The sequence below is a fragment of the Dendrobates tinctorius genome, unplaced genomic scaffold, assembly GCF_039654945.1.
Source record: "Dendrobates tinctorius isolate UK_male_01 unplaced genomic scaffold, ASM3965494v1 ptg000059l, whole genome shotgun sequence".
NCBI lineage: Eukaryota > Metazoa > Chordata > Amphibia > Anura > Dendrobatidae > Dendrobates > Dendrobates tinctorius.
In genome coordinates this window covers 14933968-14959749 of record NW_027361727.1, presented here as the reverse complement: position 1 = coordinate 14959749, position 25782 = coordinate 14933968, and the positions used below count along the sequence as shown (strand labels likewise).

The following is a 25782-nucleotide window of genomic DNA, read 5'->3' as shown; positions in this document are numbered from 1 at the left end:
ACATGTGGTGACCACAGCCATCAGCCCCAGATCAATTCCTTCTCTTCTGTTAAGGGAGCAGATTGGGTTGTTTCTGAAGGAGACCGACTGGGGGGAGTATCGGTCCCACCTCTAAGTTCAGTGGTAGATTGGTTAATTGCCAGAGCATAATACGTTCTGAAATGACCTTTCAGCCTAGATGTATGAGCTTAGAGGGTAAATATCTCGGGACCACCCTCTTTCTTGTCTGCTGTTGGCTGTAGTTTGCAAGGTGGCCATGTCATAAAGGGCAAGTATGTGAAATCGAAGTATGGGAATAATTTCCTGCAAATGGTATTTTTCAGGTTAGAAATTGGTAGACTCCTCAAGTGCTGGTGCTAACAAAAGTGAAGGACTTGCAGAACAAATCACTAGATTAAAGCTGTTAATTTCTTTTTAAACTTAGAAATTTTACCAAAATTTTTGAAAAATTGTTTTGCCAACTACTTCACTTTTCACTTTTTGTTAGTATCGATTTATGACGCCGAGTGGGTTTATGATAGAATGAATGAATCATACAAGGGCACAGTTTTACCGTATTTTGACATATTAAGCAAAGCCTTAGTATTTTCCCTAAACAAAGGCAAATTTTACCAAAATTTTAACCTTAATTAGTATACTGTAGTGTCAGTTATGAAATGGCCCCTGAGACACATGTACGTCCCCGGAATATGTGGGTGCTGAATTGTTCTGTCTGCAGAAAGATCTGAAGGATAACCCAGGCTGTCTCTTTCTCTTCCCCTCAGACTGTTTACGGATAGTATGCGGGCCCAGTAAGTCTCACGCTGTAACTTTGCTCTGACTGTGCTTTCTAACAAACCTGTTCTGCTCCTCACCCTCTTTCCTGTCTTCTCTTCAATTTCTCCTCTTGCATTCTTTCTGTTACTGTATCCTCAGAATTCTCTCTTTGACTCTTTATGACAATTTAAATTGTTTTTATTCTTTTGTATTCAGTTTGGAATAGTTTTTATGACTGTGATTTATTTGTGTTTTCTTTGTTGTTGTTTTTTCTAATATTTCAATGCTTTTCAGTTTGTTGTTGGTCCATGAATTCCGTTTAGCTAGCAATCACCAATATCACCAAATCAAGAGCACAATACTATTCTAATCTATAATTTAATACTTTTCTATGTTTTTTTTCTACTTTTATAGTCTGTGTGAATCCAATAATAGCAATATATCACAGTACATTACATAACAATTAAAATTAAGTAACTAAGTTCTAATGCACGAAACTCAAGACTAGAAATTGAAAACTTCACACTTAAAGTAGCACTCCAGCAAATGTTTTGAACACTCGATGCTTGCTTACCAGTAATATCCTACGTGTGTACTTTTTGCATCCCAGCTCAGTTACATCTATACTTTTTGAACGATGGAATTATCGACCAATGTGTCTTGTGATCTACAGTCTAACCACCAGTCCAGTACATGCTCTGCTGTGTGGATAGTACTTTTCTGACTTCCTGTAAACTACAGAAGGACAAATGTGAAAATATTATTTCTCTGGCAGCTCTCAGAAGCCTACTCTCTCCACTAAGTTTCACCATTGTTCTTCTGTATGCGCCCATGCAATTTAACAAATAATATTTGCATAATACAAGAGAGCAGTGATCTAGTAGGTCAGTCTATATACAATGATAAACTTCAGATAGATACATATCCCCTGACTTAAACTGACTGTGCACAATATCTGAGAATCATAACTAACCAATCTCTAGCATACATACTGCTTGCCTGTACTTTTGTATTTTAGAGAACTGATAGGGAGAAGTCTATCACAAGCAGGAGGCGGTGCATGCAGATGAAAACCATTGAATGAAATCGCAATGGCATACTAATTAAAACAGATATACTGCACATGAGGCATATATGAAACATCTACATTTTTATTTTTTTAAATCATAGCCTATGCTGCACTATATGCACAAAATAGTTTTTTTCTTGGCTGGAGTGCTGCTTTAAAGTGTAAGTTAAACATTAGGTAGGTTGTAGCCAATAGGTAAGAAATCTAAAACTAAAAGGATTGTGTCATGTACAGTGTGGCAAGACTAAGTGAAACACGAAGAGAAGAGAAGAAAAGTCCAAATGAAGGAAAGGGGAAGTGGAGACCCCTAGGCAGATCTAATTGCACCCTGCCTCCCCTACTGTCCCTATATTGGTTCCACACCAATCGCTAAGCAGGAACTTAAGCCCTGTATATCCCTAGAACTTGGCCCTGAATAGGGAAGGGGGTGAACACTGGTCAGTCCCCATTGTACACTAAAGACAAGAAGGGAGAAAAATAAGGGGTAAGCAACGTAACTTGAGCAGACTCAGAGAGGTAACACCAAACATCAGAGATAAAGTAAGCTGACTGCTATAGCTCCAAACCCTTCACAAGGGAAAAATGTGAATCTCACCGGCGACTCCCAGAAGCAGACTGGGAGTCTATAAACACCCAGGTCAAGGTGTGTCAATAAGTACCAGAGGGAGGTTGCCACTGGGTCCAAAAGTCAGGAGGCTTAAGAAGGCGTATGCAATGCCAAACACAAAGATCTTCTGCAGCCAGATGCAGAGCGACTGTCTGTAGCATCTGACACACCCGTGACAGATTGTCTGATATTAAAAGGAGTTGTGGAGGATTGGAAGACCGGGTCATATGTCATATCTATATAATTATTTTGCATCTAGCTGTGAAAGGTTGTGTCTATCTGCCTTGACATATCCGATATAGTCCATGGAAAATCCAGTGGGACCATTTCAGGAAAAAAAGTATGTATTTTTTTCTAGTTGTCCACAAACCATTCACTGACCTATTCTGCCTCCACAGACCCTTTTCACACTTGGTTGTATTTGTTGTCGGTAAACAGAATCATATTATTATCTAACACATATATCAATTCAGTCACATACAAGCTCAGTTTTCACTGGAGGTCCTGTGTCATGGCCTATGATTTATGATGAGCTCAGAGGGCTGAAGACTAGGCAGAATCACTCACTCCTGTGATAAAACAGACAGGGCAAAGTGTTATTTCAGAAACAAAAGTAGCTATGAGCCCCTGCCATAAGTGACTTCTCTGACCAAGAGATGTGGCATACCATGACCATGAAGTGGAGCAGCTTTTCATGGTCATACACCGCAAATAAAACAGTACGTAGAAGGGACACTTTTATAAGAATATCTCGGCCCAGGAGTATTTTTTTCTTACAATTCCAATGTCTATTAATGAAAATGTACAATGCCTGTGGGATAATGCCTTTAAACACTTTAGTTTTTTTCTATATCACTATTTATAATTAAAAAAAATATAAAATCTTTCAGTTTTCGATCTAGCTGCAAAGTCTAATACCGAGTTAAGTCTTCATGTCTTGTAGAGATCAGTTTTCAGCAGTCAACTCATTATCAGCAGATGCAGGATTATAGTTGGGTAATGTAACAGAACTGCACTATCTACTTTAGGCGATTGTCACAGTTCACCTCCTACCCCCTCCCTGCATAATGACCTCTGCACAGATCACAGAGCATGCCTAGAGAACTCTCAACTCCATTTTTTTTTCTGAAAAATTGCAAGATAAATATCTCCATAATTAAGCAGGGAAAACAGAATGAAAAAAAAAATGACAATCAGAAAATAAAAAGAGATGAGATAAAAAAGAATGTTTCGCCAGCGATTTACTTTCCATTTAAGTTCTGTTCCCTCAACTGCATCAAATCAGCAGCAGATAGAAAGAGTTCCAGTACTTGAGCAAAAATATAATAATTTATAGGTAGACCTGAGCCTCTTTCACTCTAGATAATTTGTACTAGGGCATCATGTTAGGAGCTACTTTTCTGCTGTTTTTCGCAAATTTGATTCTACACATCAATTTGTCGCAGCTTCCATCACTCCGAGTTATAGGTATGTGTTTGAGAAAAAAAAAAAAGGCTTATGCGTAGCTTTACACTGCATCCCTGCTCCTTTTAGGTAAGGGCCCAGAGACTTTGTTTGCTGGCCAAAAGCTAAATGACAACGAATGGCACACAGTACGAGTACTCCGCAGAGGGAAATACCTCCAGCTCAGTGTGGACAATGTCACTGTAGAAGGTAGGTGGGAATGGTTTTTTTTTTGCACATCTTTTTTTTTTTTAATCAGTTGAATTCAATTGATTTATTGTTGTCTGTAGTTTAAATTAAATTAAATTAAATGCACTATATGCTATAAATGGCGAGCCTCATACACGAGAATAAAGATGAGTGAATTTCCAAAGAAAATTATTTTGGGTTAGAATCTGTCGAAAATTTGAAATTTGAACGAAACAGAGAGTGCCCCAAAAAGTTTACTATGTTCTGAGGTCTATCCAGACCCCATAGTGTAATAAATGGATGGGATGGAAGGGGCAAAAAAATAAGGTCATACAGTTGTGGCCAAAAGTATTGACACCCCTGCAATTCTGTCAGATAATACTCAGTTTCTTCCTGAAAATGATTGCAAACTCACATTCTTTGTTATTATTATCTTCATTTAATTTGTCTTAAATGAAAAACCACAAAAAGAATTGTCCTAAAGCCAAATTGGATATAATTCCACACCAAACATAAAAAAGAGGGTGGACAAAAGTATTGGCACTGTTCGAAAAATCATGTGATGCTTCTCTAATTTGTGTAATTAGCAGCACCTGTAACTTACCTGTGGCACCTAACAGGTGTTGGCAATAACTAAATCACACTTGCAGCCAGTTGACATGGATTAAAGTTGACTCAACCTCTGTCCTGTGTCTTTGTGTGTACCACATTGAGCATGGAGAAAAGAAAGAAGACCAAAGAACTGTCTGAGGACTTGAGAAACCAAATTGTGAGGAAGCATGAGCAATCTCAAGGCTACAAATCCATCTCCAAAGACCTGAATGTTCCTGTGCCTACCGTGCGCAGTGTCATCAAGAAGTTTAAAGCCCATAGCACTGTGGCTAACCTCCCTAAATGTGGATGAAAAAGAAAAATTGACAAGAGATTTCAACGCAAGATTGTGCGGATGTTGGATAAAGAACCTCGACTAACATCCAAATAAGTTCAAGCTGACCTGCAGTCCGAGGGTACAACAGTGTCAACCCGTACTATCCATCGGCGTCTGAATGAAAAGGGACTGTATGGTAGGAAACCCAGGAAGACCCCACTTCTTACCCTGAGGCATAAAAAAGCCAGGCTGGAGTTTGCCAAAACTTACCTGAAAAAGCCTAAAACGGTTTGGAAGAATGTTCTCTGGTCAGATGAATGAAAAGGGACTGTATGGTAGGAGACCCAGGAAGACCCCACTTCTTACCCCGAGACATAAAAAGCCCAGGCTGGAGTTTGCCAACACTTACCTGAAAAAGCCTAAAACGGTTTGGAAGAATGTTCTCTTGTCAGATGAGACAAAAGTAGAGCTTTTTGGGCAAAGGCATCAACAGAGTTTACAGGAGAAAAAAAGAGGCATTCAAAGAAAAGAACATGGTCCCTACAGTCAAACATGGTGGAGGTTCCCTGATGTTTTGGGGTTGCTTTGCTGCCTCTGGCACTGGACTGCTTGACCATGTGCATGGCATTATGAAGTCTGAAGACTACCAACAAATTTTGCAGCATAATGTAGGGCCCAGTGTGAGAAAGCTGGGTCTCCCTCAGAGGTCATGGGTCTTCCAGCAGGACAATGACCCAAAACACACTTCAAAAAGCACTAGAAAATGGTTTGAGAGAAAGCACTGGAGACTTCTAAGATGGCCAGCAATGAGTCCAGACCTGAATCCCATAGAACACCTGTGGAGAGATCTAAAAATGGCAGTTTGGAGAAGGCACCCTTCAAATATCAGGGACCTGGAGCAGTTTGCCAAAGAAGAATGGTCTAAAATTCCAGCAGAGCATTGTAAGAAACTCATTGATGGTTACCGGAAGCGGTTGGTCGCAGTTATTTTGGCTAAAGGTTGTGCAACCAAGTATTAGGCTGAGGGTGCCAATACTTTTGTCTGGCCCATTTTGGGAGTTTTGTGTGAAATGATCAATGTTTTGCTTTTTGCTTCATTCTCTTTTGTGTTTTTTCATTTAAGACAAATTAAATGAAGATAATAATACCAAAGAATTTGTGTTTGCAATCATTTTCAGGAAGAAACTGAGTATTATCTGACAGAATTGCAGGGGTGTCAATACTTTTGGCCACAACTGTATGCTCCTATACTAGGACGGCCCCTTCACTTGTCTTGTCACCACAGCTCCCAACCCAGTTCTCCAGTCTTGGTTTTGGATCTTCCGGACTTTGCATCTTCTTGGCCTTTGGATCTTCCGGCACTTCGTTGGTCCAACTTGACCAGAGACTGGAAAATATTCAAAGACCAAACGGTATAACAGGTAATGGGTGAGCCTAAAGAAAGTTAGTATAGTTTTTTATTATTATTTTTTAACCCCTTCTCAGCCCATAGAAAAAGAATCCAGCAAAATGGCGGTTGTCTCGCCAACATTTTGCTGGATTCGAGTAAATCAAACATTAAAATATTCCTATTCCGGTGAATGGAATTTTTTTGGTAAAATTGATGGCAAATTTGAATTTTTACTAATTGATTTGATTATCTCCAGTTGTGCTGTTTCAAACCAGCCATCGTCAGTCTTCACATGTATACTGGCAGCAGTTACTACAAATAAACACATATTGGGTTAAACTCCTATTTTATATGCCTTTAATTGTGTTTTATCACGATTGGAAGTGGTAGCATATCACTAGGATCTATTGCAATTCTGTAATCAGTGGGAGACCGAATGCTGGGAAAATGACCAATGAGTTTTACAGCTCCATCACAGTTCTTCTCTGCATTGCAGTGCTCCTGTGCACCAGATTATAGAGAACGATCTCCTTCCTCCTGACTGAAGCTGTGCTGAAGTTCCCTGCACAGTTGATGGACAGGAGCTCCACTATGCGGAGAAAAGCTGCGGTCCTGGGTGCTTTGTTCTCTTAAAGGATGAGGGTCCCAGAGGTGGAATCCTCACCTATCATCATGGAAAATACAGCAAACTATATAAGTGCATCTCAGGACTAATTTTCTACACAGATAGGTAGACAGACAGACAATATGGACAAAATGATTGGGACACATGATTTAATTTGAATGAATTCAGAATTTTCATTAAGTCCCATTGTCACCAGCATATAACATCCGTCGCCTCACCCCCATTATATAACATCCTGCCCCTCGGCCCCATTATATATAACATCCAGCCTCACCAAACCAAATTTTATAACATCCAGGCTCTCGGCCCCCATGATATAACATCCAGTCCCTCGGCCCCATTATATAACATCCGGCCCTTCACACCCATTATATAACATCCAGCCCCTCAGCCCCATTATATATAACATCCAGGCCTTCACCCCCATTATATAACATCCAGCCCCTCACCCCATTATATAACATCCAGCCCCTCACCCCCATTATAAAACATCCGGCCCCTCGCCCCCATTATATAACATCCAGGCCCTTGCCCCCCATTATATAACATCCAGCCCCTCACCCCCAATTATATAACATCCAGACCCTCGCCCCCATTATATAACATCCAGGCCCTCGCCCCCCCATTATATAACATCCAGCCCCTCACCCCCATTATATAACATCCAGCCCCTCACCCCCGTTATATAACATCCAGCCCCTCACCCCCATTATATAACATCCAGGCCCTCGCCCCCATTATATAACATCCAGGCCCTCGCCCCCCCATTATATAACATCCAGCCCCTCACCCCCAATTATATAACATCCAGGCCCTCACCCCATTATATAACATCCAGCCCCTCACCCCCATTATATAACATCCAGGCCCTTGCCCCCCATTATATAACATCCAGCCCCTCACCCCCAATTATATAACATCCAGCCCCTCACCCCATTATATAACATCCAGCCCCTCACCCCATTATATAACATCCAGCCCCTTACCCCCATTATAAAACATCCGGCCCCTCGCCCCCCTTATATAACATCCAGGCCCTTGCCCCCCATTATATAACATCCGGCCCCTCGCCCCCATTATATAACATCCAGGCCCTTGCCACCCATTATATAACATCCGGCCCATCAGCCCTCAGTGTGTAACATCTGGCCCCATTACCCCCTTGTATATAACCTCTGTCACCTCGTCATGCCAACTGACTTAAGTAGCATGTGTCAGAATGGCTGGTAGTGCAGAGCTCACTGATACCAGCGCGGTCCTGTAAAAGGAGCCACCGTGGTAACAAGTCCATTCATATTTGTTCACTCTTGAATCTTTCCCCATCACTTTTGAGTGATATTAATGAGAAGTGGAAGGAACCGCAGCAACTCAGCCATGAAGTGGAGATCCCATAAAGTGCTGACGGGTAGGGGGCAGAAAAGTCACCAATGCTCTGCTAACTCTGTAACTACAGAAACTAGACCTCCTCCAGTATTAGCACAAACACAGCGCCCCTGCGGGGAGCTTCATGGCCGACCAGCTACATGCAGCCTTACATCACCAAGCACAATGCCAAGCATCAGATGAAGTGGAATGAATTAAAAGAATTAAAGCCGCCACCACTGTATTTTGGAGGAAACGTGTTCTGTGCAGTGATTAATTACACTACCATATCTGGGGTCAGATGGAGGAGTCTCGATTTGGAGAGTCCAGGAGGATGTTACCCACTTGACTGCACTGTGCTATTGTACAGTTTTGGTGGAGGAGGAATAATTCTATAGGCTTGTTTTTCAGGGGATGGCCTCGGCCCATTAATACCAGTGAAGCAAAATCTTTCTGCTTCAGCATTCAAGACATTTTGGACATTTGAACATTGGTAGCTTCCAGCTTTGTTGGAGCAGTTTGGAGAAGGCCACTTTCTGTTCCCATTGACATTGCCCACTGCGCAAGGTCTATAAAGATATGGTTGAACAGGACCAGATGGACAGAACCCGGACCTCAACCCCATCCATCAACTTTAGGATGAACTAGAACGGAGATTGTGATCCCGGACTCTCCTTCAACATCCGTGTCTGACCTTACAAATGTTCTTCTGGATGAAGGGGCAAAAATTTCCACTGATGTCTCCATAATCTTGTAAAAGGTCTTCCCAGAAGAACGGGAGCTGTTATATCTGCAGAGGCGACTCCATATTAATGTCTATGGAGGTAGAATGGGAGGTCAGAAAAGCTCCTCTAGGGGAATGTGACTCTCTGTACTTTTATCCTTACAGTGTAGGTAGAGGAGACTTCTCTTCTCCCGAATCATCTAAGCTCTTTTCAGTATATAAAGCTGTAACCATTGTGAGAATCATGTCTTCCAGTTTATTATTGACCTAACCTCTACCATTCTCATAATTCCTCCATAATACAGGATAATTAGGACATTATAGCATCGCTCCCATATGCCTTCTACAGACTCACGTTAATTACTACATTGCCCTCTAGTAACTGCTGAACCATACCGTTATAGGCATGTAATCATTGTTTCCAAGTAACCAAGGAAAATTTTACTTTTACGATACGCTGAGCTCCATTTATTTAATAATTCTAGCTATTCTATAAAACTATGAAGCCTAACCAAGTCTTTCTATTTTCGTGAATACCAATGGGCTTCAATTTTTTTATAGACCAACGTGCTATACATTAGTTGAAATTATGTGTTTTATCCACCATATATGTATTAGTTCACATAGAAACTATTCATTTTGTGCTTCTTGCTGTTTCAGGACACATGGCTGGTGACCATACACGACTGGAGCTTCACCATCTGGAAACGGGCATAATGACTGAACGCCGTTTCCTTTCGGCCCCACCTTCAAATTTCTTGGGTCACTTAACAGCTCTCCGTTACAATGGCGCCCCATATCTTGACTTATGTCAGGACGGTGAATTAGGCAGACGTTGTGAACTAAATGCTCGTGCCGGGGGTCTGCGTCCACTGCTAGCCGATCCTGTAGTGTTTCGGTCGGGACCGGCGTACCTTGCCCTACCTCGACTACAGGCGTATGCCTCCATGCATCTTCTCTTCATGTTTCGTGGGCGGCATCCAGATGGGCTCTTACTTTACAATGGAGGTCAGGGGCCGGACTTTATTGCCGTGGAGATGGTGAAGGGGTGAGTGAAATTATTTGCTCAATACTATTGATACATTGACTTAAAGGACGTAGGCAACTTCAGCGGCAATATATTTTGTTTCCACTTAAATGCATGTATTTTAGGATAAAAAAAAATGTGCAGTTGGGTTTTATTAAAAAATTTTGCTCAGTTCGCCTCTTACTGGCTTTTCGTTTCGCTACACATTTATGGCTGTTGAATGCGTTAACTAAGAATCCATCAGAGAGCTTATTCTGACTGGGAGTTTGTATCTCTTTTGTCTGTCTTTTTTTGGGTCTTGATAAACTATTTGGGGTGACAAAAGCGCACACAGAGCAGTATCGCCTGGTAAGGAAGTTAAAAGGCGGGAGTATGCGCTCACCTGACAGTGTTGTATGAATGCAAAACACCTGTAGACACATGTAACTGCTGCTGCGGCTCCATGGCTGGAGGAGCAACACTTCTTTCAGATGATTAATAGTCTAGGACAGTGGTTCCCAGACTCCAGTCCTCAGGGACCCCACAGGTCATGTTTTCAGGATTTTCATAGAGTTGCACAGAAGAGAGAATTCATGATGCCTTGATGATACTTCCACCATATGTGCAATACTAAGGAAATCCTGAAAGCATGACCCGTGTAGTCCGTGAGGACAGGAGTTTGGGAAACACTGGCCTAGGAGAACGACATTATATTGAACGGACTGAGCTGCGGGAAATGAGAAGTCTTTTAATTCTCCAAAATGGTTCTTTTATTGACCCGACGCAGTTCGGCACTGGACCGTGCCTTTCTCAAGGTGAAAAACCAAGAGTGACTCAGTGCCGAAACGCGTTGATACAAAAAACCAACAAATTTGGGACACACAAGGCTTCTCATTTAATGCAGCTGGTTCAACGTGATATTGTCCTTCTCTACTATTTTTTCGAGTCTTGGCTCATTTATGATCACATCAAAGTTCAGCCAACTTTGATGCGGTCCGTGAGCATAAATCGGCACAGAGAAATTGAAAAAAAGACATAAGAGAATAGCAAACTTTGTCAGGCAAGCTCACTAATGGATTCTTAGCAAACTGATACTGTGGAAAGAAATGTGCGGGGGGGGGGGAAAGCATGTTAGAAAAGGTGCAAATTTTTCAAGTATATACATAAATGAGTTGACCCTAAAGGTGTCTATATCCTTTTAGTTATGTCAAGTAGAAAATCTGCTGTGATCCATACTGGTTATCAGGTAGCCCATTAGCCTTTTTGTATTACTGGTGACGAAAAATCCAGAACTTTGTAGTGAGCCCAATGAGTACCTTCCGTGATCTAAAGACTTGGAGAAATGTCGCAGGCAATGTACAATAGCAAAAACGAGATGGACAACCCAAGAGGAGCAAAGTAAAAAAAGAAAAAAGTTTCCTCCTCTATTTGTATCCAGCAGTGACTTCTACAATCATTACATAATAACACGCCCCGAGTGCTTTTAAGTATCAGGAATATTCTATTGTATGAAGTTGTGTATCTCTCGATAGATGCACAGGGGGAGATTCATCAAGAGTGTTCGAAGGTGCATGAATTTATGAGCTGGCTAAGTGCTTCAAATGGAGCAAAATTTATCAGAATTCCTAACACTGTGATACTTTTTGTGCAATTTTCTGGACTTAAAGAAATACACTTTTTTTCTTTTCCCTCTGACTTGTCACGGCTACATTTTCCAGTACATGTCATTTGTAAGCTTGGTGCATTGTATGACTTCCTAGTCACAGGTTTAGTACCAGTTTTACAGCATTCCACATAAGCAAAAAAATACTCTATTCTCAGTCTACGGTTATTCTGGCACACTATATTTTAATGGCGAAACCTTTTATACATTTTTATAACTTGTATATTTCTGCATACACACAAATGCTAAAACTCTAAAAATGGGCCGGGCAAAATTGTTGGCACCTTCAACTTAATATTTGGTTGCACACCTTTGGAATAAATAACTGCAGAAAATTGTTTCCTATAACCATCTAGGAGCTTCTTGCACCTCTCAACTGCATTTTGGAGCACTCTTCTTTTGCAAACTGCTCCCGATCTCTCATATTTGACAGGCGCCTTCTCTCAACAGCAATTTTAAGATCTCTCTGCAGGTGTTCAAAGGGATTTAGTTCCGGACTCATTAATGGCCACTTCACAACTCTCCAGCGCTTTGTTTCCATCCATTTCTGGTGGCTTCTTGAAGTATGTTTGAGGACATAGTCCTCCTGGAAGACCCCCGACTTATGACACACACCCAGGTTTCTGACACCGGGAACTGCATTGTGACCCAAAATCCTTTTCCTAATCTTCATATTTCATGATGCCTTGCACACAGTCAAGGCACCAAGTGCCAGAGGCAACAAAAAAACAAACAAAACTTCTTTGAACCTCCACCATGTTTGACTTTAGGTACTATTGTGTTCTTTTCTTTGTAGGCCTGATTCTATTTTCAGTAATGTGCTTTACCAAAACCTCTCTCTTGGTCCGTAAATTGCTTTCTCTGCTGGATCTCAGCTTACTCACGTACATTTTGGCAAAATTTCGGGCTACCTTTTTATGTCTCTGTGTCAGCAGTGAGGTCCTCCTGGGTCTCCTGCCATAGCGTTTAATTTAATTCAAATGTCAATGGATAGTTGGCATTGACACTGATGCACCTGAGCCTGCAGGACAGCTTGAATTTCTTTGGAAATTGATTGGGGCTGCGTATCCACTATCTGGACTATCCTGAATTTAACCTTTCAACAATTTTTTTCTGTCATTCACTTCCAAGGAGATTAGCTACAGTGCCACAGGTTGTAATCTTCTTGATTTATGTTGCGCACTGTGGACAAAGGAACATGAAGATCTCTGGCGATGGACTTGCAAAGTTGAGATTGTTGATATTTTTCAACAATTTTGGTTCTCAAGCCCTCAGACAGTTCTCTTCTATTTTTTCTGTTCTCCTTGCTTCATGTGGCACGCACAGACACACAATGCAAAGATTGAGGCAACTTCTTCCCTTTTTATCTGGTTTCAGGTGTGATTTTTATATTGTCCCCACCTGTTACTTGCCACAGGTGAGTTTGAACGAGCATCATGTGCTTGTAACAAAGTTGTTTACCCACAATTTTGGAAAAATGCCAACAATTTTGTCAGGCCCATTTGGGGGATTTTGTGTGAAATTATGTCCAATTTGCCTATTTTTTGCGATGTTCCAGTACACACAAAGGAAGTAAACATGTGTATAGCAAAACATGTGTAAACGCAACAATTTTCTTGGAGAAATACACTTTCGTCAATGACTGTGTGTGTGTACTGTATGTATATAATTTATACATACACACACTATGCTGATGTTCCTCATCTTCCTCTCAGAGAAATGTGCTCAAGAGAATTAATTACACAGTTTGGAAAACAAGAAATTACTGCCCTTCAGGTAACCAATGCGTTACTTGGATTTAATAGAGATTGACTTTTTAAGCAGTGAGATTATCGATACGTTCCAGCAGGGAGATTATTTGCTAATTTTGAGATGTGTGCGGTGGTCATGGCAACTCTTATTAGAACCTGGAATTCGGCTGACCGCTATGACCTGGGTAATCGCTGTAAATGCAAAAAGTGTAATCGTAGAAATGGGTAAAAAAAAGAAAACGTAAAAACCAGTGTGATGAAAAATGCTGAGGTCTGCAGACACAATGGACGTGTCATGGCAAGTTTGTATGAGGGAAATGAATTTAGGGTTTTACACAATGTGCATTTGTGTATCAGTGTGAGGATACATTTGCAGATACAATACATACAGTACATCTGTTTTTCCGCTTGCTGAATGTTTGTGCTGCCAGGGACTCTGTCACCTCATTTTGGCACGGTATTTAAATGACTTGGGTCCAGTCCGATGGGTGGTGTTTGGGCTCCTTTCCTCCACCCCTCCTTGACCGCTGTCCGCAATATTTCAGGTAATTTCCTTAGTTGTCCTCCATATTACGCGCATGCGCATTGCAATCTGGACTCGCACAGTATGCTTTGCCCAACTGCTGGCAAAGCAGAAAAGCATTAGTGCACATGCGCCAGTACACTATGTCCCGGAACACAGCGAAATACTTCTGGGACATAGTTCACCGGCGCATACACACTAATGCTTTTCGGCTTTGCCTGCAGTTGGGTAAAGCATACTGCGTGTGCGCGAGTCAAGATTGCAATGTGCACGCACGTAATATGGAGGACAACTAAGGAAATTACCTGAAATATTGTGGACAGTGGCCAAGGAGGGGTGGAGGAAAGGAGCCCAAACACCGCCCATCGGACCGGACACAACTCATTTAAATACTGCACCAAAATGGGGTGACGGATTCCCTTTAAAGGGAGTCTCTGAGCCGAAACAAACCAAATAAACTAAACACGAAGCCTTATAGGGGATATCGCCACTATAATAATTGCAACTTTAGTGCTCTAATCACTGCCTCCAATCTGCAGAAACTGAAGATCATTCACATATGCTAATTAGCATGTTCACAGCACCCTGGGTGTGGCCAAGAGGCTCAGTGCATTGTTCTGCCCACTGGTTTTACACGCCCCGCCTCCCTCACTGGTTATTGACAGCACTGGCTTGCCAGGGGCAGCTCTGTCTGCATAGAAAGCTCAAGCAAACAAGCGTTTTTCATAAAAAAATTCAATAAACATAGATGTTTCCCATTTCCCAGTGCATTATATGGTAGCATTAATCATGTCATTCAAAACTACAACTCGTAAAAACTCGATGGGGGAAAAAAACGAAAGAACAGGAGGAGAAAAGAAATCTACAAAAATGTGAAATTGTCCGGTCCTCAATGGGTTAGACACCACTTCTCCTTCCCTATATAGGGTAGTCAGTGGTTATCCAGGGTCAAAACTTCTAACAGACTCCCTTTAAGCATGGGGATATACATACATGGTGTTACTGTAGAATACATACTGTACATGTTGCGTTTTGAATGGTGAGTTGGATTGCTGGTTGGCCATGTCCCAAGTTAGTGTTCAATCTATCTATAAACAAAGAAGTCATTTAAAGTGTCACTGTCTCAAATAAAACTGTCTACAAAAGTATTCCATCCATATGTTTAACCCCCTTTGTGATGACATCTGTAAACGTAGAAGTGCATTATCATTGTATAGAGCGGGCTCAGGAGCTGAGACTGCTCCAAGCAGTGCCTGTGCTGGCCGTCTTATACAGCCGGCACCCAACTATAACTGATTCAGTTGGAGCTAATGTGACGGTGGACATGCACCACTGTGATACATATTTCCCATTCACTAGGTGTCCGTCAGCCACCTTACAGTGTATGTATATGTAGGGATGTGTGTGTGTGTGTATATATATATATATATATATATATATATATATATATTTATGTTAACGTATAAATAAAAGAAAGTGGACAGCAATAGCAAATTTTATATACCGTATATACTTGTGTATAAGCCGCATTTTTCAGCACTTTTTTTGTGCTGAAAACTCCCCCCTCGGCTTATACACGAGTCATTGTCTGGGGAGCTGCGGCAGGAGCTGGCAGCTGTGGCTAAAGCCTGTGCCACTAATAAATAGAGCGCACAGTGTCATCTGCAGCCGCCGGCTTCCAGAAGACATCATACTTGCCCTCCTCCGCGCCGTCGCTGCATCTCCGTTGGTCCCGGTGCTGGGAGCTCTTCCTGTGCTGAGCCATCACGTGGCACCGCTCATTAAGGTAGTGAATATGCACATGTCTCCACTCCCATAGGTGTGGAGTGCATATTCATTACCTTAATGAGGGGTGCCATGTGATCGCTCAGCAGGAAGAGCTGCTGGAAGTCGGCACCAGCGAGTTGCTGCGAGGGCACACTGGAGGAGGGTGAGTAAGATTGGGTTTTCTTTGTAATAGCAAGCATGCATACCAGGAAGGAACCGGGAAGCCATGCATACAACGACGGAATGGGGGAAGCCCATGCATACAACGATGGGATGGGGAGAGCCACGCATACCAGAACAGCGACAGGGGGAGCCACGCATACCAGATGAGGGGACAATGCATACCCGGCTTATACTCAAGTCAATAAGCTTACCCAGTTTTCCGTGGCAAAATTAGGTGCCTCGGCTTATACATGGGTCGGCTTATACTCGAGTATATACGGGTATATTAACTTTTTTATAGCAATTTTTTAATGTCAATATATAAATTGAAAAAATTGGACTGAAATAGCAAATTTAATAAAGAGAACTGGGGTTTTTATTGACCCAAAATGAACAGGAGACAGCCTTTCATCTCAAGAGCAACTGAGCCTTATGTATAAACTTGCAGACAGGTCTCCTTAAAGAATGGCCCGCATTTCGAATCAATGTTGTAACCAAAAGCGTCACCATTTTTTACATTTTATTACTCCTGCAAGTTTTTTTTTTTCTTCTTTAACAACCAGTAGGAAATCCTCCTGAAATATATTCATAAATAGCTGTGAACATTCATGTATAAATATAGGATCAGGTCTATTTTACGATAACTCTACATTTCAATGCTTAAATTCTGGAAAGTGCCTAATGTAAAAAAAAAAAAAGAAAAAAAAACAATATAATGATACAGAACAAATCCATCTCCCCCGTAGTGTGCAAATGATGATTAACGCAGCAGTGACTCAGGCAGGTTCCTTCAGTGTAACAGAGGTAAAGCTTGGGAAGCGTGAAATCCATGAATAAAGCAATGGTTCCAGCTCTGATAGGCGCCAAGATTACGACATTGCTTTTATAGCAGATCCATAGCAGCACCGACAGCGGAGCTTATGTTCCGGATGAGCCGTGACTAAGACTAAAACACAGGAACTTAGACACTTTTTGAGATTTGCAATAAAAGTTGCGTAATAATCCTGACATTTATGAGCGCGGCCGTAAGTGCAATATTCATCCAGTCTGGGATTAGGGGGTCCCTCTCCACCATTCACCATATCCGAAAAGTGCGTTTTCACGTACAAATCCGGACCTAGGATTGACCATGTTTTAGCGAATAGGCTGCTGCGGGTGATGTTTCAACTCTCATAGTCAGTGCTCATGTCCTGCGGAGTTAAAGTGTATTCCCAGCAGGAATTAGGAACCCACGGTGCATGTATATTACATAGCGCTGTGCAATCCTAAAGCAAAATGGTTGATGCATTATACAGTGCGCAAGTGTCTTACTCCCCCACTTAGTAATTAGAACTGTCTATTTCTGTATAATTTAAAAGCATTTTCCTGTTTGCTCCTTTCAGTTGCGCTTTTAGGTCTCCGTGACTTGCTGCTTTGCATACGTAAAGCAGGCTGACGCCGAGATACATCGGAGCTCTATTATCGCCAGCTTCTAGGAGCGCCGCTATATGACATCAGCATCCTAGTCCCAGCTCATAGATATATGTAATATCGCCTGTCACTAGTAATAAACAGTCATTGTGTCCTTGCAAAATACATATTAACCAGAGGAACGCCATAACGCCCATGTTAGGCTACTTTCACACATCAGGTTTTCGCCGTCAGGGGCGTTCCGGCGTTGTGTCGGATCCGGCAAATGTTTTGTAAAACCGGATGTGACGGATCCGGTTTTCTGCCGGATCCGTCTTGCGCATGACAGTCAAAACCAAATCCATCTCATCCGGTTCATCCGGTTTTTGATCCGTTTTTCAACGGATTACGCCGGATCTGGTTTTTAAAAAGGCCCCTTGTGGCCTTCCGAACGGGATTGGCTACTGAAAAACTATATATACCGTGTTCCTACAGCCCTTCTTTGACAGGTTGTAGAGGAGAAAGTGCAGGTTGGAGAGAAGAGCAAGTGACTGGCGAAGATGGATGTTGTGATTGGAAATATTTTGAAGAATTTGGCGGATTTTACAGCGGAGGCGAATCGTTTGAGGGTGATTGTTCTGGAGAAGGAGAGAGCGAGACAGCAGCGCATCAGGCATCGTAGATGACGTTTGTGGATCCACCCCATCACAGCCAAGAGAATGACGCATGGGGTCTATTCTACACTCTGCATGGACCTTCGACGAAACCCGGATAAATTTTTTGGATATGTTCGGATCAAAATGGAGAATTTTGATTACTTGGTGGAGCGCATTGCACACCTCATAAGAAAATCGGACACCTATTGTCGCTTCTCCGTTTCACCCGCAGAGCGTCTGATGGTGACATTAAGGTAAGCCACATTTATTGGATATGCTCGCATCAGAGCACACTTTCACTGCAATCTTGCTGGTGGTAGTTTGTATCTCCAAGTGTTATAGCTGAGTTTTGGTATGTAATGCTGTGATTTTAAACTAATTGATTGTTTTTTAATTCCCCACAGATTTATTGCAACTGGAGAATCCCTTTCGTCACTGCATTTCCAGTTCAGACTCTGGATTTCCACCATATCTGGAATAGAGAAGCACACATGCCGTGCACTGTGGGACTCCTTAGCTGAAGAGTTTTTACCAGAGCCCACAACAGAGAGGTGGATTGAAATTTCTGAAAAGTTTCTACAGATATGTCAGTTTCCGAACTGCTTGGGCGCTGTGGACGGGAAACATATCCACATTGTAAAGCCAGCCGGATCGGGATCGGAATATTTCAATTACAAGAAATATTTTTCAATTGTCCTCATGGCCATCGCTGACGCGGAATACAAATTTATTGCTGTTGATATTGGGGCCTATGGTCGCTCAAATGACTCTCAAGTTTTCAAACTGTCTGCCATGGGGCGTAAACTGTATGGAAACACCTTCCAGTTCCCATCCCCTAGACCAGGGTTCCCCAACTCCAGTCCTCAAGGCCCACCAACAGGTCATGTTTTCAGGATTTCCTTAGTATTGCTCAGGTGACAATTGCTTCACCTGTGCAATACAAAGGAAATCCAGAAAACAAGATCTGTTGGTGGGCCTTGAGGACTGGAGTTGGGGAACCCTGCCCTAGACCGCTGCCGCAAACATCTGGTCCACCTATGCCATTTGTCTGTGTAGGGGATGAAGCCTTCCAGCTGTCAGAACACCTTTTAAAACCGTACTCTAGCAGAGGATTGTCAAGAACAAAACGCATTTTTAATTACCGCCTCACAAGAGCAAGAAGAATGGTTGAATGTACCTTTGGTATTCTGACAGCCAAATGGCGAGTCCTATTGACTGCGATCAACCTCAGGACAGAAACTGTGGACGAGGTGATCAAAGCTTGCGTGGTACTCCACAATTTTGTTATCTGCAAGGAACCCATTTCCATTGAGGACACCTCTGAAGAAACCACCTTGCAAGATTACCAGAACATTACCACTAGAAGTTCTGTGACGGTTTCAGTAATGAGGGACAATTTTGCACTATACTTTGTCGCCTCAAGGCAGAGTACACTGGCAGGATGACAGAGTGTGAAAGATTTGTGCCCTAACCAAACTTGTGTACCTTCTGTACCAACAGTATATACCTTTGCCAACCAAAGTTGGCTATCTTGTCCTGGTTTAACTATTTTTACCTTTAGGCCACAGGTGTGCACCTGGTTGTGTTTTATGCAAAGTATTTCACCTTTTAACAAAAGTTGTGTACATTGTTAGGAAATCACCAACAATAAACACAACTTTTTTGGTGAAATAGTTTGCTTCAAACACAACCAGGAACACAACTGTGGCAAAAAGCTAAAATTTATTTAACTTTTACCCACAGTTATATACCTGGTTTTGAGAAGCTTTTAACCTTTTAAATACCCTGTATTTAACCTTTTTTTTTTACCATATGTCGCCGCAGAAAGAAATGACAGACAACCAGTGTAAAACAATAATTAAACTTTTATTGAAATTTTTTTTTTTTAGAATACTTTTTTGAAATTTAAAAACTTTTTGTCATGATCTCAGTGCGGGTTTGACTCGCACACGTGGGGTTAATGTCTGGAACCAGTGCTGATGACTGGCATTTCTGGGGTTAAAGGTTGTGATCCCGATGCAGGCTTACCTGCACACCTGGGGCTATGATTGTGGCCTCTCCCTGGTTCTGGGGGAGGCTTCTTATAGCCTCAGAACGCTCCCATCCCTGTCAGTTATACTTTCGCCCTTGGCATTGTGTGGTGACCCCTGAGTGTGTTTGTGCTGTGTTCTGGTTACTTGATTCTCTGTGTATGACTCGGTCTGTTCCCTGGATATCGCTTTGGATTCTGCCTGGTACCTTATATGTCTGTTTGGTTTTGATCTCTGCTTGGCCCTGATTATCCGCTCTGTCTCATCCCTGGTACTGTACTGTGATCCTGTGTATGACCTTTGGCTTTGTCTGACCTCCCGTCTGTTTATCCCTCCTGTGCCTCGTTTGCCCGTACTGTTGTGACCTCCGTTTTGCCTGACTCTGAGTTGTTGTATGGTGTCCTGTCATATCTGAAAGCAGGACGCTAAGCCACGCCCCCTTGCAGTCACATGGCCATAGGTTCTGTGCAAGCTTGTTCATTTTCAGTGTCCACAGGCCCGTTGGTCACTTTTTTTTTCCCGTTTTCAGTTTACGATTACATTTCGTCCAGGGTCTAAGAATGTCAAGGCTGACACCTTATCACGCAGTTTTCAGCCGGTGTCGCCCCCTGAGCCACCGTCCTCCATTCTTCACCCTGGGGTTGTGATAGCAGAGGTCTCATCTGAATTGGAACGGGAGATTCAGTGGGCCCAGTCGCAGGCCTCGGCGGCCAAGCCGGAGGGGAAGTTGTTTGTCCCAGAGCAACTTCGCCTGAAACTCTTGCAGGAGTTCCATGAATCCAAGCTGAGTGCTCACCCTGGTATTTCAGCCACACGTCTGGCGGTGGCTAGGATCTTTTGGTGGCCTACCCTTGGTTCGGACATAAAAAAATTCATTGCTGGTTGTGGGGTCTGCGCTCATTCTAAAAGCTCTCATAGCCGGCCGGCAGGGGAGCTGATACCCTTGGCAGTGCCCAAAAAGGCCATGGACTCACTTATCCATGGATTTTGTTACCAATCTCCCTCCATCTAAGGGTAATACAGTGGTATGGGTAGTGGTGGACAGGTTTTCTAAGCAGGCTCATTTCGTACCCCTGTCCGCACTACCGTCAGCTGAGACGTTGTCCAGGTTGATTGTGCAGCATGTGATCCGGTTGCATGGGGTACCCCTGAATGTGGTGTCTGATCGTGGTGTGCAGTTTGTAGCTAAGTTTTGGCGTGCTTTCTGCAAAAAATTAGGTATGTCTCTGTCCTTTTCGTCTGCATACCATCCTGAGAGCAATGGGCAGACGGAACGCACTAATCAGTCCCTGGAACAGATCCTCAGATGTCTGACTTCTGCTAGACAGAATGACTGGTGTGATATACTGCCGTTGGCTGAATTTGCCTTCAATAGTCGGGTGAGTCAATCCACTGGTAGGTCCCCTTTCTTGATTAACTATGGGTTCAGTCCTCATTTTGGTGAGTTTTCTCTTCTGGATTTGGGGTGTCCCGGGGCTGAGGACTCTGTTCAGCGGTTAAAAGATACATGGGCAGAAGTCCAGCGGCGTATATCCAGGTCTCAAGGCAGGTATAAGTTTTTCGTTGACAGGAAACGAACACCTGGTCCCACGTTTCACGTTGGAGAGAAAGTTTGGCTCTCCACGCGAAACATTAAGTTAAAGATTCCGTCAGCCAAGTTAGGACCCAAATTCATTGGCCCGTACAAGATTGTGGAAAAATCAATCCAGTGGCGTATAGGCTGTGCCTTCCACCCTCTTTCAAGATCCCTAACGTCTTCCACAAATCTCTACTGAAACCTTTTGAAGCAGTCCGGGGAGACTCCGAGTCTGCTGCTTCTCCTGTTTTGGTCGAGGGGCAGGTGGAGTACGAGGTTGGTCATATCGTAGATTCCAGGTTGGTACTGCGGTCGGTACAGTACCTGGTTCATTGGAAGGGGTATGGACCAGAGGACAGGTCCTGGGTACCAGCCCGGTTGATGCATGCTGATCGCCTGGTGCAGACTTTCCATGCCAAGTACCCGGGCAAGCCTGGGGGTCCAGAGGCCCCCCGTTGAGAGGTGGGTACTGTCATGATCTCAGTGCGGGTTTGACTCGCACACGTGGGGTTAATGTCTGGAACCAGTGCTGATGACTGGCATTTCTGGGGTTAAAGGTTGTGATCCCGATGCAGGCTTACCTGCACACCTGGGGCTATGATTGTGTCCTCTCCCTGGTTCTGGGGGAGGCTTCTTATAGCCTCAGGACGCTCCCATCCCTGTCAGTTATACTTTCGCCCTTGGCATTGTGTGGTGACCCCTGAGTGTGTTTGTGCTATGTTCTGGTTGCTTGATTCTCTGTGTATGACTCGGTCTGTTCTCTGGATATCGCTTTGGATTCTGCCTGGTACCTTATATGTCTGTTTGGTTTTGATCTCTGCTTGGCCCTGATTATCCGCTCTGTCTCATCCCTGATACTGTACTGTGATCCTGTGTATGACCTTTGGCTTTGTCTGACCTCCCATCTGTTTATCCCTCCTGTGCCTCGTTTGCCCGTACTGTTGTGACCTCCGTTTTGCCTGACTCTGAGTTGTTGTATGGTGTCCTGTCATATCTGAAAGCAGGACGCTAAGCCACGCCCCCTTGCAGTCACACGACCATAGGTCCTGTGCAAGCTTGTTCATTTTCAGTGTCCGTAGGTCCCGTGCCTCTTTACTTTCCAGCGCTGACTGGACCCTGACACTAATAGTTGAAGCACGCCTGGTCACCTCTGCTGCCCTGCTCCCCAGGTAACTCTTAGCACTGCTTCTGTACTCAGGACACGCGCACTGGCTCTATGAGCAAGTGTAGTGCGGTGTCTCTGACACTTTTTTAATAAAACTGTTAAACCACAAAATTGTTCATTTATTTAAAAACACACATTCTTATAAATCTGTGTAGTGTGGGGTGGAAATACTGCTGGAGGGGCTGCGGGACACTTCGACACTGGGAGTGTAGAGAGAGGACTGGGATCGTGGTGGGGAAGGAACAGTTAGAGGTGAAGGTGTGGAAATAGCTAGAGAATGGGTGGACATGTGGGAGGCAGAAGAGGTGGTGGGTGGTGGAGTGGAGGGTTGGGCAGGGACTGTAGGAGCAGATGATGTGGATGGAAAGTGGTATGGGGAAGGAGTTTGGTACGGGGAAGGAGTTTGGTACGGGGCAGGTTGCTGGAAGTGGGGAGATGTCTGGTAATGGGGAGGTTGCTGGTACTGGGGAGGTTGCTGGTGCTGGGGAGGTTGCTGGTACTGGGGAGGTGGCTGGTATGTAATAGGAGGGGGAGGATGGAAAGTGGCTGGAGGGGGTGCAGGTGGAGGAACTACTGGGGTGGGAGGAGGAAGTTGGTAGGTAAAGTACTGGAGAGCACCGTGGCACGAATGCATTACATGCATCTGCTGGGTAGGAGAAAGCGTTTCCATGCGCTCCACAACAGAGCTGAAAAAGGTGTGGTTTGGCGAAGATCTTGCTTCTGAATGCATGGTTTGCAGAAGTGTCTTCACCTCCAGAATGCTGGAGTTGATCTGCTGAAAGCCTGCGGTGATTTGCTCTGACAAGACTTTTAGACAGTTCTGGAAAGATGCATTCAGATGCAAGAACTCTGGCGCATAAGTCTTTTCCTGACCCCTCTGCTCTTTAATCTGGGCCCGAGCATCGATGTCCTCCCAGCGGTCCACAAGGAGCGAACAGATTTCCTCCCATAGCCGTCGGGTAACTATCAGGTCAGCATGGCGGTGGTCAGCCATATTCCATAGCGGCTCCCTTTCTCTGACGAGATCGATGAGATGGTCCACATCAATCCCTCCATCCTCACCGTCAGAGTCGGGAGCACGCTGTGAAGGCTGTTAAAGTAAAAGAGAAAAATAGCAAAATTAGGCACCACACTTTAAGACATGAAATAAAAAGTGTACCAAAATTTAACTTAAATATTATACTTACACGCTGGTGACCGCCGCGTTGCTGTCGCCGACGACCCTGGGAGGCACTGCGAGGACCTCTTGGCCGAGCACCAGATTGGGAAAACTAGAGAAGAAAAGAAAAAAAATGTATGTGTTTGGATGTTGGCATTTGTTTGCTGTGTGAGGTCTGCAGTACATTGTTTTCTGTGTGTTGTGTGTAGTGTGATGTTGTGTTTCTGCGTTTGATGCAAAAAACTTACCAATTGTGAGCCCACTCCAGGTGTCTGTCCACCCCTTCCTTCTTCTTCTGGGAGCTCCTCTTCATCTTGTGATTCCTGTTTTGAAATAAAAGCCAATGAATAGACATATATTACAGAGATGATGGATTTTGGAAATAAAAACTTACCGTCAAACGCTGACGATGCGAGGGAGGGTTCCCAGAAGATGTGGTGTCCTCCTGCTGGCCAGACTCCATGCCTGTGGGTGGTGTTGCTGCTGCTGCTGCCAGTGCTGCCAGTGCTGCTGCTGCATCTCTTGGGCGGCTGTTGAATAAAGAGAAACAAAGGGCCAATGAATATCTTGATATTCCATGGCCCTAGTTTTGAGGAATGGGGGATTTGATAATTACCGTCTCTCATCTGCTGCTGGACTCCCCTCCTGTTGTTCAGCATGTTTGCTTTGCTGCTCCATTTGGGGTGGTGGTGGTGCTGATGGTGCTGCAGTGGTCTCCTGCCTTCTCCTGCGCCTGGTTCCTGTCTTGGGTGGCATGTTGGGTGTGGCTGAGGGTCCCACTGTCATGGTTTTATATATGTGTGCTGTGGGCAGAGCTACTGAGCATGCTCAGACCCAAAAAAACGGATCCGGCCACCGGATCCGGCTTTCGCTGGATCCGGCGCATTGCGGCGCTCATAGACTTTCATTGTGTGAAAAAGCCGGACGCGCCGCATCCTGCGGGTCCGGCTTTTTCGCCGGAGACGAAAAACGTTACAGTTGCCGTTTTTTCCAGGCGCCGGATTGCGACACATTGCCGGATCCGGCGAAAACCGGACGAAACACATGGCCATCCGGCACATTCCGGTTTTTGTCAAAAGAGCCGGATCGCGCCTGACGGCGAAAACCTGATGTGTGAAAGAGGCCTTAACACATTGATACATCTCATTTCCCTTAGAAACCATCCACAACCTGGAGGAAATGTAAAAAAATAAAATACTAGCTTTGATAGTTCAGTGACGGAAAAGAACCTGTTCTTGTATTCGGCTTCATAGCATGTGATGGGAATTCACCCAAAATACAATTCCTATATTAATTTGGTTTATTCTTAGTTTTCAATTTAGATTTGGCATTTATCCGATCCATTACACCTCCCTATGGTCTTTCCCCTAGTAACACTTTATAAGATTTAATAGAGGTTTATACCGTTGGTTTTTACGGATAATAAATTCTGCCTAGATAGTTATACCTACGCACTGATTTATTTATTTATTTCAATGTTTGTTTTCTTTCTAATTGTAAAATTCAGGAACCTAATAAATAATATTCATTAAGAATTTCCTACCATTTTGCTGCAAAGTCTGCGATAACTCCTTCACATAGCGGATTGTCCTGCTGCCTGCAGAATAAATCTTATTTATTTATTTTTATCTATTTATTTTTAAACAGATCCTTTTTATAAAATAAAACCACTTTACATACAATTATCCTTTTTTTCCCCCACATTTTTATTTATTTTTTACTTGCTTATATATCGCCTTAAATTCTGCAGCGCTTTACAGACATTATCATCGCTGTCCCCATTGAGTCTCACAATTAAAATTCCCTATCAGTATGTCTTCGGCGTGTGGGGAGAACAAACAAACTCCTTGCAGATGTTGTCCTTGGTGGGATTTGAACTTGGGACTCCAGTAAGGAAACAGT

The 25782-nt window shown here is 43.5% G+C and overlaps 1 protein-coding gene across 12 annotated transcripts in view; it reads left to right on the top strand.

Moving 5' to 3' along the window:
• NRXN2 (neurexin 2) overlaps positions 1–25782 on the top strand; it is a 900728-nt gene that overhangs the window by 445621 nt on the left and 429325 nt on the right. For 8 of the 12 annotated variants that reach the window (XM_073578436.1, XM_073578435.1, XM_073578437.1 and 5 more), the window contains 3 exons: positions 765–791; positions 3966–4085; positions 9694–10081. In XM_073578436.1, the coding sequence (XP_073434537.1) occupies positions 765–791; positions 3966–4085; positions 9694–10081 (535 nt within the window). The remainder of the gene's footprint in view (positions 1–764; positions 792–3965; positions 4086–9693; positions 10082–25782) is intronic. The other 4 variants (XM_073578443.1, XM_073578438.1, XM_073578434.1 and 1 more) reach the window with 1 other exon arrangement.